This window comes from Aquarana catesbeiana, linkage group LG03, assembly GCF_042186555.1.
Source record: "Aquarana catesbeiana isolate 2022-GZ linkage group LG03, ASM4218655v1, whole genome shotgun sequence".
Classification (NCBI taxonomy): domain Eukaryota; kingdom Metazoa; phylum Chordata; class Amphibia; order Anura; family Ranidae; genus Aquarana; species Aquarana catesbeiana.
Genome location: NC_133326.1, coordinates 578,722,162 through 578,741,130, shown reverse-complemented (window position 1 = coordinate 578,741,130; position 18,969 = coordinate 578,722,162). Strand labels below are relative to the sequence as shown.

Genomic DNA, 18,969 nt, shown 5'->3' with positions numbered 1-18,969 from the left:
TGGGTTTTTAGGAGATGGAAGCCACTGAGGAGGGGGGCTTTGGAGCCTTCCACTATGGAAGAAAGGCCTTTCCTCTAGTTACATTTTCGATTAATTTGTCAAGTGCCTCACAAAAGAGATCCTCTTTCAAAGGGCATATGTGTGATGCATCTTTATGGGTTACTTAAGTGCGCATGCGAATAGAAATCAGACCCATTCTGGGGATCTGTGTCATAACTTGTTCAAGAGAAGGGGTCTCCAAACTTTTTACTTCAAAGGCCATGTCATATATTTTACGGATATTCACGGGCCAAAAATAAAATAAAAAATAGTTATTTATAAATGAATCCTCAGTCATGGAATAGAATTTGAAAGGCTGCTATCAGCAAGGCTGGATGGTGCACCTCTATCCTCTGCCCGCAACTAAATGCTGGAGCTTCGTGCACCAGGGCCAAACATTTAGTGTGTATAAGGCCTTACACCTGTGTTTCTGTCAAAGTCGCCCTGCACATTTACGTTCCCATCAGAATCTCCCCATACATTTGTGTCCCCATCATAGACACCCTGCGTATTTTTCTCCCCATCAGAGCCTCCCTGCCCATCTGTGTCCCCATCGGAGCCTCCCCATACATCTGTGTCCCCATCGGAGCCTCCCCATACATCTGTGTCCCCATCGGAGCCTCCCCATACATCTGTGTCCCCATCGGAGCCTCCCCATACATCTGTGTCCCCATCGGAGCCTCCCCATACATCTGTGTCCCCATCGGAGCCTCCCCATACATCTGTGTCCCCATCGGAGCCTCCCCATACATCTGTGTCCCCATCGGAGCCTCCCCATACATCTGTGTCCCCATCGGAGCCTCCCCATACATCTGTGTCCCCATCGGAGCCTCCCCATACATCTGTGTCCCCATCGGAGCCTCCCCATACATCTGTGTCCCCATCGGAGCCTCCCCATACATCTGTGTCCCCATCGGAGCCTCCCCATACATCTGTGTCCCCATCGGAGCCTCCCCATACATCTGTGTCCCCATCGGAGCCTCCCCATACATCTGTGTCCCCATCGGAGCCTCCCCATACATCTGTGTCCCCATCGGAGCCTCCCCATACATCTGTGTCCCCATCGGAGCCTCCCCATACATCTGTGTCCCCATCGGAGCCTCCCCATACATCTGTGTCCCCATCGGAGCCTCCCCATACATCTGTGTCCCCATCGGAGCCTCCCCATACATCTGTGTCCCCATCGGAGCCTCCCCATACATCTGTGTCCCCATCGGAGCCTCCCCATACATCTGTGTCCCCATCGGAGCCTCCCCATACATCTGTGTCCCCATCGGAGCCTCCCCATACATCTGTGTCCCCATCGGAGCCTCCCCATACATCTGTGTCCCCATCGGAGCCTCCCCATACATCTGTGTCCCCATCAGAGCCTCCCCATACATCTGTGTCCCCATCAGAGCCTCCCCATACATCTGTGTCCCCATCAGAGCCTCCCCATACATGTGTCCCCATCAGAGCCTCCCCATACATCTGTGTCCCCATCAGAGCCTCCCCATACATCTGTGTCCCCATCAGAGCCTCCCCATACATCTGTGTCTCCATCAGAGCCTCCCCATACATCTGTGTCCCCATCAGAGCCTCCCCATACATCTGTGTCCCCATCAGAGCCTCCCCATACATCTGTGTCCCCATCAGAGCCTCCCCATACATCTGTGTCCCCATCAGAGCCTCCCCATACATCTGTGTCCCCATCAGAGCCTCCCCATACATCTGTGTCCCCATCAGAGTCTCCCATACATCTGTGTCCCCATCAGAGTCTCCCATACATCTGTGTCCCCATCAGAGTCTCCCATACATCTGTGTCCCCATCAGAGTCTCCCATACATCTGTGACCCCATCAGAGTCTCCCCATACATCTGTGTCCCTATCAGATTCTCCCCACACAATTGTGTCCTCATCAAACTCTCCCTGCACGTGTGTGTCATTAACACCCCCTTGCACATTTGAGTCCCGCCACAGCCACCCCCCCGCACATTTGTCTCCAATCAGAACCCCTACCACACACTTGTGTCCCCTCAGAGTAGAGCTGCACGATTCTGGCCAAAATGAGAATCACAATTTTTTTGCTTAGAATAAAGATCACGACTCTGACGGCATAACATTTATCATATTATACACAAACATTGGGCTAACTTTACTGTTTAGTTTTCTATTATTTCAGTAAAGTGTCTTTTCCCAAAAAAATTGTGTTTGAAAGACTGCTGCGCAAATACAGCGTGACAAAATATTAAAACAACCGCCATTTTATTCTCTAGAGTCTCTGCTAAATATATATATATCCCTCTATATATATATATATACCGTATTTATCGGCGTATAACACGCACCGGCGTAAAACACGCACCCCAATTTAGGAGGGAATTTTAAGGAAAAAAAACTTTTAGGAGGGAAGTTGAAGGGAAAAAAACTTACATTTAAATGCCCTTCAGTGCAGCCTTGTCAGTGCAGCCTTGCCCCAGTGCAGCCTGGGATCCCCTGTCCCTGCTTCCAGGGCTTCAAAATCGCGGTCCGCGGATTGAAAATGGCGCCGCCGAAGTACACAGAGCCGGTCCTCGGCTCTTTCCGGCGGCTCTCGTTTACTTTCGGCTCCACTCGTAGTCCCGAGCGGAGCTATCCGAGTAGGTTCGGATAGCTCCGCTCGGGACTACGAGTGGAGCCGAAAGTAAACGAGAGCCGCCGGAAAGAGCCGAGGACCGGCTCTGTGTACTTCGGCTCCGGCGGCGCCATTTTCAAATCGCGGTCCGCGATTTTGAAAATGTGACAGCTCGGGATCGGCGTATAACACGCACCTGCGACTTTCCCCTGATTTTAAGGGGAAAAAAGTGCGTGTTATACGCCGATAAATACGGTATATATATCCATATATATCTCTCTCTCTCTATATATATATATATATCCATCTCTCTCTCTCTCTCTCTCTCTATATATATATATATATATATATATATATATATATATATATATCTATATCCATCTCTCTCTCTCTATATATATATCCATCTCTCTCTCTCTATATATATATATCCATCTCTCTCTCTCTCTCTCTCTCTATATCTAACATTTGGGGGTTCTAAGTAATTTTCTAGCAAAAAATACTGGATTTTAACTTGTAAATAATAAATGTCAGAAAAAGATTTAGTCTTTAAGTGGTTAAACTGACCTCATTTACAGACCGAAGTTTATTCCTTTGATCCAAAAGCAGGAAGTTACAATATTTCTCCTCATCACCGTCTAAGTGATATTGTCATATTCTTGGCAGTCTGTCTTTTTTTTTTTTTTTGACGGTTGTCGCTGCTCACAGCTGACAACTGTAAAAAAAAAAACCCAAAAAACCTGTAAGGCATAATGAGGTAGTGTGCGACGCATACTAGTTCATTATGAAATACTTATCTTAGAACGAAGCACCCTCACCGCCTCCCGGTCACCGCTGTGAGTGGCCGGAGCCACAATGACGTCACTCCCGCGCAAGCACCGAGTTCCCCGTTCCAGCAAGGAGCTCTGATTTTACGGCAGCATCCTCCGGACCTATAGAGCGCATGCGCTGCTGACGTCAGCGGTTGCATGCAAGGTGAATATCTCCTAAACCATACAGGTTTAGGAGATATTCATTTTACCTACAGTTAAGCCTTATTATAGGCTTATCTGAAGGTAAAAATGTGCAAGAGGAGGATACAACCGCTTTAAGATCGCGCGCGGGGGGGGGTTTGTTGAATTGCAATCTGATTCTTTAACGATTAATCGTGCAGCTCTAACTCAGAGCCACCACTCCACACCCATTAAAACCCCTCCTGCCCATTTGTGTCTCCATAAGAGCCCCCTCATTTGTGTCCCCCAGCAGAGTCCACACTGCCCACACTCGTGTCCCCCAGCAGAGTCCACACTGCCCACACTCGTGTCCCCCAGCAGAGTCCACACTGCCCACACTCGTGTCCCCCAGCAGAGTCCACACTGCCCACACTCGTGTCCCCCAGCAGAGTCCACACTGCCCACACTCGTGTCCCCCAGCAGAGTCCACACTGCCCACACTCGTGTCCCCCAGCAGAGTCAACCCCCCCACTCGTGTCCCCCAGCAAAGTCATCCCCCACACTCGTGTCCCCCAGCAGAGTCATCCCCCACACTCGTGTCCCCCAGCAGAGTCATCCCCCACACTCGTGTCCCCCAGCAGAGTCAACCCCCACACTCGGGTCCCCTTCAGAGCCCCCCCGCACACTCGGGTCCCCTTCAGAGCCCCCCCGCACACTCGGGTCCCCTTCAGAGCCCCCCCGCACACTCGGGTCCCCTTCAGAGCCCCCCCGCACACTCGGGTCCCCTTCAGAGCCCCCCCGCACACTCGGGTCCCCTTCAGAGCCCCCCCGCACACTCGGGTCCCCTTCAGAGCCCCCCCCGCACACTCGGGTCCCCTTCAGAGCCCCCCCCCGCACACTCGGGTCCCCTTCAGAGCCCCCCCCCGCACACTCGGGTCCCCTTCAGAGCCCCCCCGCACACTCGGGTCCCCTTCAGAGCCCCCCCGCACACTCGGGTCCCCTTCAGAGCCCCCCCGCACACTCGGGTCCCCTTCAGAGCCCCCCCACACACTCGGGTCCCCTTCAGAGCCCCCCCACACACTCGGGTCCCCTTCAGAGCCCCCCCACACACTCGGGTCCCCTTCAGAGCCCCCCCGTACATATATGTCCTCCATTTCAGTCCCCCATCAGAGTTCCTCCCAGCACATTTCTTTCCCCATCAGCCCCCCTGCACCGCCTTCTATTTCCCCTGTGTCTATTACCGATGCAGTGCTCCTCTGAAGGGCTGGCTTTAGTACAGACTTACTGCACTTCCCAGCTTCCGTCCAGGCACGCTGTATATGAAATTACAGCAGTAAAAAGACACTGAACGTAACTGCGGGGTGGGAGCCGGCAAGTGCAGCAGGTCTGCACTAAAATAACTTGGGCTTTGTTAAGTTTCTTGGGTTGCAGGACTTGCGCTGCACACCCCCTCACTGCCTGTCAGTTTGCAGAGCAAGCACAGCAATCCGTGCAGAGTCCGTCCCTGCAGGGAGTCTGGCGACTCTGCTGCGGGCCGAAAAAATGTCCTGGCATGCCAGATGTGGCCCGTGGGCCGTACTTTCGAGAGCCCTGTTGTAAAGAATTAACACAAAAAAGCAAGCCAGATGGTAATTGCTCAGTTAAAGCACAGGCCTGGAATACAGGATTAATTGCTGGTTGTTCATGGCCCTAGTCCATTTAAACTGTGGTCTGGCAAACAAACTGCATCAATAGATGGTTGCAGAGCTGGGCCTGCAAGAGTAAAGAGAACACTTCTGTCAGCAGAATCTTTGAATGAAGGCATAGAGGTTTGTTTAGGGTGGAGATTGCAGGGACTGCTACTGGAATGGACTACTTTTTTGTGAATTATTTTTCAATGGGATAGAGCTAGGCAATGATTCTCGGAGGGATGAAAACCTTTTCTGGATTAACTCAATCATCACAGATTGCCCATTCTATTTGTTCATGCTTGTGGAATGTCTTCTGAGATTTATTGGGTTTCTTTATAACCAAAAGGGTATGGCGAGATGGCGGGGAATCAAGTGCGGCAAGGCTGAGGCTTTTGGGCACAGCAGAAGTGAGCACATCAACATTGACAAGCATACTGCATAAAGCTGTAACATCTGGTGTATAGGAGCATGGGGGTAAGAACTCTGCTGTGGCTTGCTCTGACAGTTTCTGGGTTCTTTTTATTTCCTTCTATGTCTGCCTCTTCTAGGGCACCTGATTCAGCTACAGAAAGGGGAACAGGAGAAGGAGCCTGGCGTTTGAGCCTTGAGCAGCGATGGCGGTATTAAAGCCGTTAGTTGTCCGAGAAATTGTGACACAGTTGCAGAAAAATCTGCTTTAGTCAGGTAGGCTTTTTGTTGCATTCCTGAGATAGAGCTAGAATCGAATGCAGAAACCGGTGTTAAAATATGGTCCTGCTCCAGTGCAAGGGAAGCATAGTCACTCTTTTTTTAATGTTTTGTGGGCCTATGACAGGATGCATGTCTTGCAGCAACCAAAACTATCCAGCAGCAAAATAGGTAAAATCCTGTAGCAAGGTGCAGTGTGCAATCAGTGGTGAGATTTAACACCTAGTCTTGCACCTGAGAATAAACTGAGTGGTTGACTTTTAGGATCAAACATACAGGGTCACCCTGTCTTACCTGTCCATGTCACTGGTCCCTATACAGGGTATATGCTTCACCCGTCACAGTGGGCATACCCCCAGAGTCAACCCCTTTGGAACCTTGGATTTCATAGGGGTGGACCACAGCCCTAGACCTGTGTAGCACCTTGCTGCTGACTAGATATGGTGCACCAAACGCCAAGGTGACAGCCAAAGCAGAATCCAGGGTGGACCACAGCCCTGGACCCGTGTAGCACCTTGCTGCAGACTACATATGGTGCACCAAACGCTAAGGTGAGCGCCAAAGCAGAATCAGGTGCCAGAAGCAATATTACAGGCTGCCTCTATGTTGTGGGGACCGGGTACAATTCTCAAGGTTTTAGAGGTTGCACCGCTTCTATTGTGGTTTTAGAAGACTATAATTAGCTTAATTGAAGAACACAAAAAAAGATAAAAATACAGTTAAACTAAGAGTGATTTCTCCATAAAGGGTGAAGAGGTCAATCGCCTTATTAGCATTAAACTGAGGACCCAGAGTAAATATAATTATAGGGGGATGTCCAGGGAGTATGGCCTTCAATGCTTTGCGATGTCCAATCACCTGAAGGTACCAGCCTAAACTTATGCTGGGTACACACGGGAAGTGTACTAACCCATCCGATGTTAATGCAGCGATCTCCCCGCTGAGCTATCGTGTTCTGACAGGGGGACTTCCCCCTCACCAGAACACAGTGATCAGCACTTGCAGCCACTGGCTACCTACCTTACACCTGACACATAGCTGAGAGCAGGACATCTATCCATATTCCTCTCTCCTGCACAATCAGACCTGTATGGCTGTGGCTCTTCACTCTTTTCCCTATATTGCCACCTTAGGATATAGTTCCAACACAGTCCATAAAGTTTTCCCCTAGCGAACGAGATATGCACTGCACAGTCAAAGGCAATGCTGCAATTTTATTGCCTGCAGGAGACTACCACTATCTTATGCGCACCAACGGTTGTCTACTGGGCCCCAGTGTTAGCCAGTGAGGATCCCTCTCAGAGACTGCACCTCTTGTTCAGTTTTCCATACCCCTTCCTAGGCTGTTTATGCTGTTCTATTTGGAGTAAGACCCCTTAAGCCAGTCTGGGCCTAGCACAGGCACAATAGGATCACACAGGCAACATAGTCCTTTTCTTTCACAAAAAACATCTCATTGCCTGCCAGGTACTCAGGTTGTGTTGCTTCTGCTGATTTGGGCTACCACATTATTACGTATACATTGTGTGTACATTGTGTGTACCACTTTTTCTGTAGCCACTATCGCTCATCCAGAGTGTTAAATCAGGTAATGGTAACAGGCTTGGTTTGCATTTGTTAGATGACCACTTTGCCAATAATCAATAAGGTCACTTATTTCAGTGTTGAAATATTTGTGTGTGTGTGTTCAATCTCCTGTCTAAATGGAATAAACAAAGCAGGTTTGCCAGTAGGAAGGGGGCTTGAGAAGTGTGTGGCAAAGATCAGAGAACCTGTTTTCACCAGCGGCTCCCTCAGGGGTGGCGCTGCATACTATACAATTATTGTAAACTGAAAATTGTACAATTGCATACTGTAAACTGAAAGTTCAATTGGGCTTTAAAGACTTTTTCAGCATAAACCTGACCTCTCCGATTAGTAACATGGACAAAGTCTTGCAAAACCAACATTCTAGATTTCTTCGACAGCATTTGATATTTTTATTTTACACTTGGGGTCCATCAGCAGGCATAATGGCTTCCGGAAAGCACAATGGTCCACTAGAAATGGATTTGATCCTGCCAAGCTGAATTTCTTTTGCTATGCCAAAGTAAATCAATATAAAAACAAACGTTAACATGGAAAAAGCTGTTAAACAGGCATTTTTAGGAGGAAAAAAAGAAAAAAAAAAAAGAAGAAAAAAAAGTGCTAGGTCTCCAGCATCCCCAGAAATAAGCACAGAACACAGATCTTTGGAGGGGATTGCTGGTGATCTAGAAAGACTCAGTCGTTCCCACCAGCCAGGATGCGGTTAATTAGCAGAGTTAACTGATAATGAGAGAAAGTAGTGTTAGTGTCCTGTGCTGGAAAAAGAAGGGAAAAAACACTTGTTAATGAGTAGACAACTGGATGGAATGCAGGTGTCATGCGCTGTGTTTTGTTCAGGCTTCGCACACCCCATAGTGACAAACCAGTGCAAAGACAGGAAGCTAAAAGGAGATCAAAAAGGAAATGTGGGGTCACCAACTTTTTAGTTTTACTGTCCTCCTTCTCAATGATACTGTTCGTCTCCTCCTCTTCTTCAAATGGATTGCTACTCGACTGTGTAGACTGTACTGACTGCACGCTAAGATGGCTGACCGGGAAGAAGAGAGCAGGCACATCAAACTCAAACCAAAGATATTGAACTAAGAAACTTATAAGAACACAACCGAAAAATTATTTATTTAAAGTGCATGTCTGGGCAAAAGAAAAAACAAGTCATATTTAGTACATGCTTTCAATACATACTTCATCCATTTAAATCCGGTTTCCATTTTATCGGTTTAAAAATGCTTCAAAGTACAGAAAAATACCTGTTAATCTACCAGAAATTCAGTAAGCTTCCAACTTCCTATCTGGGCTAACACAGTGCCTCTGAGGCACTGTAATCTCAAGAGGTTGTCAGCCCTGCACAGTTTTCTTCTGTTGAACTATGGAACACCCCCTCAATTCATAACATGAGGGGTAGGTGTCCAGTTGTCCAACAAGGGAGAAATGGTTAGGGCTGACAACTGCTTGGGATTTCAATACTGCACTGGCAAAGTGGTCCGTTCACAACCAGAATTTGGGAACCTCCTGGATTTCTGGCAGGATCATTAGGTATTTCTCTGTACTTGCAGCAATTTTTAATAGGCAGCATATATAAATGTGCATGTATTGCAGAGAAAAACTGAATGTATTTCTTTATTTTGCCCAGACATACACTTTAAGAAGAAATGTACCAGATCCTGAAGTGGAGATGCTTTTATCTGTATTTTTTTAAATGATGTGATAAAATATTCTGGTTGGTACTGTGGCCTTGCAGTGCTCAGGTACTGGGGGTTCAAATCTCAGCAAGGACATTGCCAGCATGTATTGTCTATGTACCCTCTGTGCCTTTTATGTATTTCTTGCAGGAGTTCTGGTATCTAGTCACAATCCAAAATGTACTGGAAGATTATTTTGCTAGCACCCCAACCAGCTGTATGAAGTGGGGACAGATTGTGCCCTGTTCTGGGGTATGGATAGAAGTTAATGATTCTATAAATATGGGCTAAATATGAGAAAGCGGAGCTTCTCAAAGAGCAGTTGTGACAATAATGGATAAAGTTCTTCTCACCTCGCCTGGTATGCCACTAGCTATAGTGTAACTATGGAATCTAAACTGCAGAGTTAGATCCACTTTAAAATATTATCCAGGTTAGGGATAGCAAAGTCATTAAACAGATGACAAAGTTGGAACAAGCAGGTGCTGCAGTACTGAGTCGAGTGTCCTTGAGCAGTGGGGCACTGAAATCAGCAGAACCTTCAATGAAAGCTCAGCAGATGTCAGCACCTGCAATGCATAGCTGCTGCTAGTCACATGACCCAAAACTAGCGCATGCAGCACTCCTTTTATTACAGCTCTTATTGGACACCTATTATTCTGCCCTCCCTTTCCCTAATGTTCTAGTCAACATTAGAGAGACAAGGTCACTGCATATTAAAGGCAAAGTGACAATGTCTGCACATGGTCCAAAGACATGTGTACTCTCCCAGCCAAGCTCCCTTCCCACACAACTAGAGCCCTTAGTAATGAAGTGGTGTTTCAAGGTAAGGGGGAGCACATAACATCCCTTATGTGACAGGGCTTGGCCCTAAAGAGCCAGGCCCAAACACTATCACATAGTTGGTGCAAAGACATCATCCCCCCATTTTAAAAGCAGAACTGCAGGCAAAAATATTTTCAAATGTTCTGATGTGTAAACAAAGGTTACCTCTCCTCAGGTATAACACATGGCCAGATCACTATATTATACTTTTAAATCAATTTTTTTCTCTATGCTAGATCGTATCGCTCCCACTGTATTTTTGAGCCCACTCCAGATATGAGTGATGCAGGGTCTTAAATTTATGTGCTAGTGTTACTTTCCAGCGTTGGGGGGGGGGGGGGGACACACTAAACTAGTGTTTAGTTCCACACTAGAGATTCACCCTCTCAAAATGGCCTAGTGACCACTGCTGCAATTCGGTCAAAAAGTAATGGGAGATCCAAAAATCTGAGTTGTCCCCAGATGGGGAATAGAGGGCAAATCCAACAGCTATAAGGTTTCACCTCACTTCTGACAGATTTCATCTCACTTCCAGCTGTCTCCCAAATGGGGCACAGTTGGCAAAAGAGAAAAAATACTGTTAAGGGGTTAAGGCTACATATTGATTAAGCTCACAAGGGACAGCTGTATAAACTGCCTTGCCTTCCCACAGCAGTCATCAAGGGGAAGGGGAGTGCAGTGTTTACTACCAAGGGATGGGAGTTGGGGAAAAAAAAAAAACCTTGTATGGCATCAAATGTGCAGAGAATGACATCTCCACTATGAGCACTCTTGACTGAAGCATTGCTTCTCTATTGCCACTATCACTCTAATAGGGGGGATTTACTAAAACTGAAGCTTGCAAAATCTGGTGCTGCTCTACAAGAAACCAATCAGCCTCCAGGTTTTAATGCAAAAGCTTAATTGAGCAATCTGAAGTTAGAAGTGGATTGGTTACCATGCACAGCTTCACCAGATCCCAAGTGCTTTAGTGTTGGTAAATCTCCCCCAAAGTATGTTTTCACTTCAGGCTGAAGCAGGACTCCAGGATTGAGACTCCTTTGAATGAATGCCTTCCCCACACCTTTGTTTATGATTTTGAGCAGAGACCTGCATCACTGATCGTACCGCTTCATCTAAAATAAAAAATAAACTGCAGTACCTACTGCTAGCCAACTGCACTGCTAACTATGCTCATACACATAAATAAAAAAAATGGATGCATCACTTGATTCCAGGTGATATGATTAACATAATTTAAATGGCTTTAGGTAGAAAGTTCAAATTATTCAAATAGGCAGACTTACAACTGATAACCACGCCAGCCTGTGAAAGTTTTCCCTTATCAGACAAACTTGATGTCACACGTCTTTACCTGCTGTGTTTATTCTGGACAGACTGCTCCCCAGCTTGGCTGATTCCAGTTAGGGTCACCCCTTCTCCTGGCTTCTTCTTTTCTCTTCTACTCAGAGTGCGGTTTAAGTCAGCAGACCACTCCTGCAAGAGGTTACATAAATCCTAGTAAGGTGGAACTGTGCAATAACAACATTTAACCACAAGGTGGCACCAGAGAATAAACAAGGGGAATCAGCAAAACAATGGGAAAAATAAGCCATTTTTTGAAAGCATACCACATTGTATACAACAATAAAAAAACATGCAACATTAAGCAAATACAGAGGAGTATGAAACAGCCTTAAAGGGATGTATAAAATAAACCCAGAAGGCATGGTAAACATCACTTAAAGTGAGGAAACTGCAATAGTGCATCATGAGGTTGCCATGACAACAAGACAGTGAAACCCATTATGCCTTTTTGGATGTTTTTTGTGCTTTTATTATTAAACCGGCATAAAGAAGCACTCCAACATGACAATATAAAAACCCAGTGAACAGGAAAAAATAAAAAGGTAAATTTTCAGTTTACTGTCTAAATACATAAAGCTCAAATAAAAATCAGCTGAATACATTCCAGGTGAATCAAACCAGAGTGTAAAGTAATAATTTTTCTTTTAAAATCAGCCACAGCTGGCGTAGAAAAGTCTGTCCCTTGCTAGCATGACATAAAGACCCTATGGGGAAGCAGTAGGCTCTTTGCAGAGGTCTAAATCCGTTCCCCCTTCTTTTGCTGAGTCACAGCTCTCCAATCAGTGGGGATCATGAGCTTTGATGATTGAAGAGCTATAGGACCAATGTGTTGGGCCTCTGTAGAGGGAACACTTCTTCCACACAGACACAAAGGTCCTTCTCAGCAGCTGCTGGCAGGGGACAGACTTCTCCACCCAGGCTGTGGCTGCTTTAGAGAAAAAAAAAAAAAAAAGCAAACTGTAAGACAACAAACACCTTTTGATTTGTTGCACCTGGGATGTACACAGCATATTTAAAACTGAAAGTTCAGTTGGGATTTAAATGTGGTCCCCCACCCCTATGCCCCTCCTATACTAAAGCAAGAGGCCACTGGTGCACTTAGTGGAAGAGGGAGAAGGTTGCGTCTGCCAGCCTAATACTGATCCAACTCCCTTTCAAAGTAGCACCCATCACTTGTTTTAGAAAGCAGAAGTTCTGGAAAATGTCAAGGGGTTGCACTGGGTCCCAACCAGGTAGCTGCAGGTGTTTAAAAATAAGGATGGTAAGGGTGAACCTGCAGAGCTGTATTTGTTCAGAGTGACCACTGTGGGTGCAAATTAGGCTAGAGCTAGGAATCTGCAGCTGTTGAACCCCAAGATCCAGGTGCCAAAACCAACTGTATCATGACCAATAAAAACCGATCATTTGTCTTTTATAGCAAGGCAACTAAACATTGAAATTTTTACTATGTACGCTTTACTTACTTCATCCTTTTGTAAAGCAAAAGCAAGAAAACACAGGAGGAGAATTATTAGCAACAAAAAGGGAGAATCAAAAACATTTATTATGCATTGAACTTTATTATTAATACAGTTTTTTTTCTCATTTTGCAGGTCTATGAAGCAATAGGTTAAATGATTTAGTAGAATGGGTCTGTTACAGTGAACACCCTATTACTCAAGTTCATCTATGACAAGCCACAGTTAGACTGTGATCTGTCATCGCAGAGTAGGGTGGCGACTGCGTCCTGTCCAGTTCTCTGCATTGCTGGGGGATCAGAGTGACGTCAGAGCTGGATTGTGTGAAGGCTCAGCACACTGCTAGAAAATTCTGGGCTTTGTTGGATTATACACAGGCCTGTTCTAGAAGGGCTGCTAACAGAGGATGTACAATAGATGCCCCGGGTCTACTGAAATGTTTATTTAAGCAGAAAGGAGGGCACACAATAAGGCAGCAATGCTAGGCAGACAGATGGCAAACATTTAGTACTGTGGCCTTAAACCATGAAAGCCTTTAGTCCATTTGATTTGATGGGGGTAATACAGGGTCAAGTCACCCAAAACTGATATTTTAGTGATTGGAAGAAAATGGAGAGTTATCCCAACCTGACGGTTTTGCCTGTCTCTTGGGGATTCTGTAAGGTCTGGTCGCCAATTTCTAAGGTCTAAACACTTGCAGTACCTATTATAAAGGGCTTCTACTCTACTGAATTTTTTTTTTAATCATTTTATAGAGAAGGTAACACACAAAACTCCCAGGTGGACAGGAACAGAGTGCAGAATAATGTCAGAAAGACAGCGCTGTAGTATCCAAGTCAGATAAGGAGCCCACCAGGCCCCACTCCAATATAAAATTTCACTTTATGGTTGGATTTGTGCTTTAAAGCTGAATTCTGGAAATCACATAAAAACACCCTTGCAGTGCGCAGGATAAGTTCACCACCAAAAAAAAATAAATAAATAAATAAATGCACATCTTTTTCCAAGTAAATTGGGGAGAGGCTGCAGCAGTAGGAACAGGTTACATGTTCCACCCTAAAAACAGGTGGAAAATAAAACATTCCCAAAGATGAACTTATCCTTTAAGTCTAGGGGTAGAGGATTACTCTGTAATACTTGCCTTACTACTCCCTTTGGCAAGCTTCCACCATGCATTTCAGTTTGTCCCCCTATGCGTCCGCTCTTTGGCGCCCCGGCATTTATTATTTTTTGTTGCAGGAGCCTAGAAAGCATTGCACCAGCCATGCAGGTCTCCTGCACACTGTCAGTGAATCGGGTTACCCATACATCCCGTACGGGTAAGCAGATACACCCTGACAGGAACACTCAATGAACTACCACGGCGCTCCACAGTGCCGTGGTAGTTCACTGAGAGCTACAAAATCGACAATCGCTAAGGATGTCAGGGCTTGCAGTTCATTCAGACACACGGAGCAGTGTGTCTGAATGATGCAGCTTTGTGGGCAGAGCCCCGTATGGTCGTGCGTTTTTTTCAAACCGTGGCAGCTAGTGCGGGAAATCATCCCTGTACTGCTGCCACAGGAGGGGGGGTGTCTGCTTGCAGCACTGGGAACATGTTACATGTTCCACCCTAAAATCGGGTGTAACATGCAACATGTTCCCAAAGGTCAACTCATCCTTTAATCAGCATTTCACCTTACATTACAGGGGACGACGACACTGCATTTCTGTGTAATGCCCAGAGTTTACCTTTAAAGTGGAGTTCCACCCACTTTTACAACTCTTCAGCATCCCTCACTAAACTGTGTGTGCACTGTAAACGAATTGGATATTTAAAAAAAAATGTTCTCAGCGCCTACTGCATATCTGCTGTATTCATTTTTCACTTCCTCCTCCCTGGCCGTGGCCCATCGCATCATTTCCGGTTTGCAATGCCTTCTGGGAAGGTTCAGCAACTTCCTCTGACACTGCCGTTGCTATGGAAACCTGACCTGAAACCTATTACACTGCTTGTGCTGCACTGAGCATGTGCGAGATCTGCAAGGATAAGATCCAGGAAGAAATACAGTCTGGCTTCAGATGCCCAGACTTAAGATGGCCACGGCCTGCTGTAAGCTTATAAAATAACAAACTACTGCTATAAACTAACAAAACAGACCTTAGTTTACAGACTAACTTTACTAGAATACATTAAGCTTGTATATTATAGGGGTATTTTTATTTAAAAAGCATAATTTCGGCCGGAACACCACTTTAAGCACAGCATTTACTTGTGTGACTGTTTCTATGTACTCTGAAGTTCTTGCCTAATTTATTTGTGCTAAAGGAATACAAGAAACAAAATTACTTTGCAGACAGTAAAAGCCGTTAACCCTTTTACTTCCACCAACTTTTGTCGTACGCTGACAGCAGGGTTAATCTCACTGGGTCAACAAACTATTTCCATTTCATAATAATGCAGCTGCTGTGTGTGCTGTGATGGACTGTAGTAGAATTATCTATATACAGTATGTGCTGCTGTGTTCTAATAGCAGTTTGGGTGACTTCCTATCTACTGCTGAATTGAGGAGTGTCAGGAGTGCGCTTCACTGCCAATTCAGGAGAAGCCTTTTATTTTTATCAATAAATACAAGGCTTCCTCCAATTGGCCGAGGTGGGGAGGCAGGCAGATTACATCAAGATTTCTTCCTGGGCTAATCAGAGAAAGCACTCAGCCCAACTCTCTTTATTTCAAGCAGTAGACTGATGCTGAACACAGCACCACTTACTGTATGTAGCTAATGCTACTACGTTATAGTGAAATGAAACCTGGAATTGTTCTTTAACGAGAACCTGTATAAGCCACTACAAATTTGCTATCACATACTGTAGGGGGCTATTGGTTCTCTCTGTTTTAGCAATAAAGTTAAAGGGGTTGTAAAGGTAAAAATTTTTTCACCTTAATGCATTCTATGCATTAAGGTGAAAAAACTTCTGACAGAACCGCCGCCCCCAGGCCCCCCGTTTTACTTACCTGACGCCTCGAAAGTCAGCTTCGCGTTCCCGACATCTGTTCCTCCGCTCACCCTGGCCGCTGATTGGCTGCAGTGGATGGATTGAAAGCAGCGCAGCCATTGGCTCGCGCTGCTGTCAATCACATCCGATGACGCGGCGCGCCGGGGGGCGGGGCCGAGTGATACAGCGAGCGGCTATAGCCGCCGGCTGTATCACGGGAGCGCGCCCGCAAGCACTCACCACCGTGCGAGGGAGCTCGCATTAAGGTGGTGAATGCTTGCGGGGAGGAGCTGAAACAGCCGCCGAGGGACCCCAGAAGACGAGGTTCGGGGCCACTCTGTGCAGAACGAGCTGCACAGTGAAGGTAAGTATAACATGTTTGTTATTTTAAAAAAAAAAAAAAAACACCTTTACAAACGCTTTAAGTGTGTGGGGGTAGGGGCAGTGTCAAAAATTTGAGGTACAACCAAACACTTAAAAAAAAAAACCCAAAAAAACCCTCAAAATATGTGGAGAAATGTACAATGAAAATTTGCACTTCATAAACCACTGTGCGAATATATATAAAAAAAAAGTGCCTTTAATCATATATGCAAAAAACACACAACTACCTATGGCAATGAAAAGGTTAAAACTAGTTCTCACCTCAAACTGTGGCCAGTTCATTGTCATCCCTGGACCATGATTGTTCTTGAACCATTTGAGGTCCTCTGGAACGTCAGCTGACTTGATTGCATATTCTAGATCTCTGTATATGCTGGAATAGCTGATGAGAACACCACAAGTCTGTAAGACTTCCTTAAAGCGACACCTTTCTAGAGTTGTAAAACTTGCAAGGCCTCTCTGGCATTCCACCTACACAGTACACTAAAACGGGTGAGAAACTCTAAAATAGTGACAGATTTGATCAATGATTTGATCAATGATAATTTAGATGGGCCGATATCTAGCAATACCCATATTATAGCCCCTTTTCTGCTGCTTTGGAGATTTTCACACACAGACCTATTTTTTTTTGCTATAGGCCTTGCTAACAGCCAGCATCAGGCCACTATCTGACACGAAGGAAGCTGAGGTTTCTGCAGTGATGAGCTGTTCATGCTGTGACTAAGCCTGCTAAAAAATAACCACATTTCATGATGTAAGCGGAGAGGTGAGTGCAGGGACCTCCTGTAAGAGAGGCCAGAAAAAACAGAAATCTGATTTACACTTTCACACTGGGAGCAGATAAGAAAGGCCCCATGTACAAGGGACGCAGAGGCAAAGTCCTCTGAACGAATTTTTTTGACACTTTGAAACCTGCGTTTAAAACGCCCATTTAGCCGTGTTTGCCCGCAATTGCGTCTAGAAGAGATTATTAAGATTACCTCATGTAAGACCCTCCCCAAGCTCAAAAAAAAATTGTAGTTAACTATTTCAGCCATTTTGACCAGAGTGAGTAGCAGCAGCAGAAAGAGCAGTTGTCTACTTGTATTTGTCTCTATTTCTGTGCTTTTTTTTTTTGCAATGGATCCCATAATGAGCATATGTGAGGAAATGCTCCTGACATTGCTCTTGATGAGGCTAGAATGACGTAGAAAATTGCGTGAGAGGTCCAGAGTCAGAGTTTGTCGCTATTGGACCCATCCTTTGATTGCGCAGCGAATGTCGGCAGGATATTTTGTAAACATGTACGTACAGCTGCATACCTACCCCGACAAATTTTTAAAATTTCACACGCATGTCCATTGCCACATTTGACCTTCTACTTGAAAAAGTACGACTATATATGGTATATATATATATATATATATATATATATATATATATATATATATATATATATATATATATATATATATATATATATGAATATGAATATATATATATGAATATATATATATTATAATATAATTTATGTGGCTATATATGGTCATGGATCATCGCAAGTAATTAAAACATTTTTAACTATATTTTTTTAATGTTTTTTCATCATATTTTTCTTTTTTCAGGTCTAAAATATAGGGCACCTTTAAAAAATGCTTATAAACTAAAAACGCGGGTACCCGCTTTTAGCCGCGTTTGGCGTCTGAAACGTGGAAATCTTCTGCGTCTGAACCCATTTTTTTTCTTCCAAAGAAACGCTGTTAAACGCAACTGCAATAAAACGTCAATAAACGAGACTGTGTACATGGTCACATAGGATAACATTGAATGAGTTCAGGGGCAGTTGAAAAAAGCGTCCAACTGCCTCTGAACACACGTTTAACAGCGTCCCGTGTACATGGGGCCTAAGGTGTTTTCTGAAATAGGTAATTGGGCATTTGTATAAGTATACAAAACGGCATTTAGTCATGTGCAAAGAACTTTGTTAATTTTGACTTTTGGCTCACCCTTCCAGGTTGGACAGATCGAGGTGTTTTTCAACATCCAGCAGTAAGTCCCGGAAGAAACGCAGTCTCTTGTCCTCAAACTGCTGACACTGTTCAAACACTTGCTCCATATTCTCCATGTACTGTGGGGTGGAGCCATCCAGGTCCTTCAAAGTTTTCTCGTATTTCTCTTTGGTCTGTGACATGAAAAAAAGGTGCAAATACTCAGTTCTGATCTGACATTAAAATACGAAAACAACTTTATCTCAAACTATAAGCGTAAAAAATGACTCTGGTTATATATGAACTATTAACCAAAGCAGAACTCCAGACAAAAATAATAATAAAAAAATAAAAATAAAATCAACAGCACATTAAAAAGATAGAAAAAAAAAAATCAGCCTTTGCTGAAAGAAAACTTCAATCACCCCTCAGTATGTTTTGATCTGCCACTAGATGCCCTCAGTCTGATGGCCAACAAAATTCAACCGACTTCATCTAGCGCAGTACACCCTAGCCTGTGACTGGACAGTAAAAAGCAGCGTGATGAGTTCATCTCTCGGTCACACTTTCTACTCCTATCAGCATGATTCTTGCCAGCACCGATTGGGTCCTTGTGTGGTTTCATCCTTTCGCTCTTTAGCCCTGCTGTACACATACTGCAAGTGGCTGATACCAAGTCAAATTCAGGTACTTACTTTGCTTTTATTTAAAAAAAAAAAAAATACATTTAAAGCGGAGTTCCACCCAAAAGTGGAACTTCCGCTCATTTGTCTCCTTCCCTCTCCGGTGTCACAATTGGCACCTTTCGGGGGGGGGGGGGGGG

At 45.0% G+C, this 18,969-nt stretch overlaps 1 protein-coding gene across 4 annotated transcripts in view; it reads right to left on the bottom strand.

Moving 5' to 3' along the window:
• The window catches only part of PACSIN2 (protein kinase C and casein kinase substrate in neurons 2), a 211,761-nt gene that overhangs the window by 8,372 nt on the left and 184,420 nt on the right, over positions 1-18,969 (bottom strand). For 3 of the 4 annotated variants that reach the window (XM_073621962.1, XM_073621965.1, XM_073621963.1), the window contains 4 exons: positions 18,165-18,340; positions 16,438-16,558; positions 11,367-11,488; positions 8,428-8,535 (listed from right to left, as the gene is read on the bottom strand). In XM_073621962.1, coding sequence (XP_073478063.1) covers positions 8,428-8,535; positions 11,367-11,488; positions 16,438-16,558; positions 18,165-18,340 — 527 coding nt within the window. The remainder of the gene's footprint in view (positions 1-8,427; positions 8,536-11,366; positions 11,489-16,437; positions 16,559-18,164; positions 18,341-18,969) is intronic. The other variant, XM_073621964.1, reaches the window with a different exon arrangement.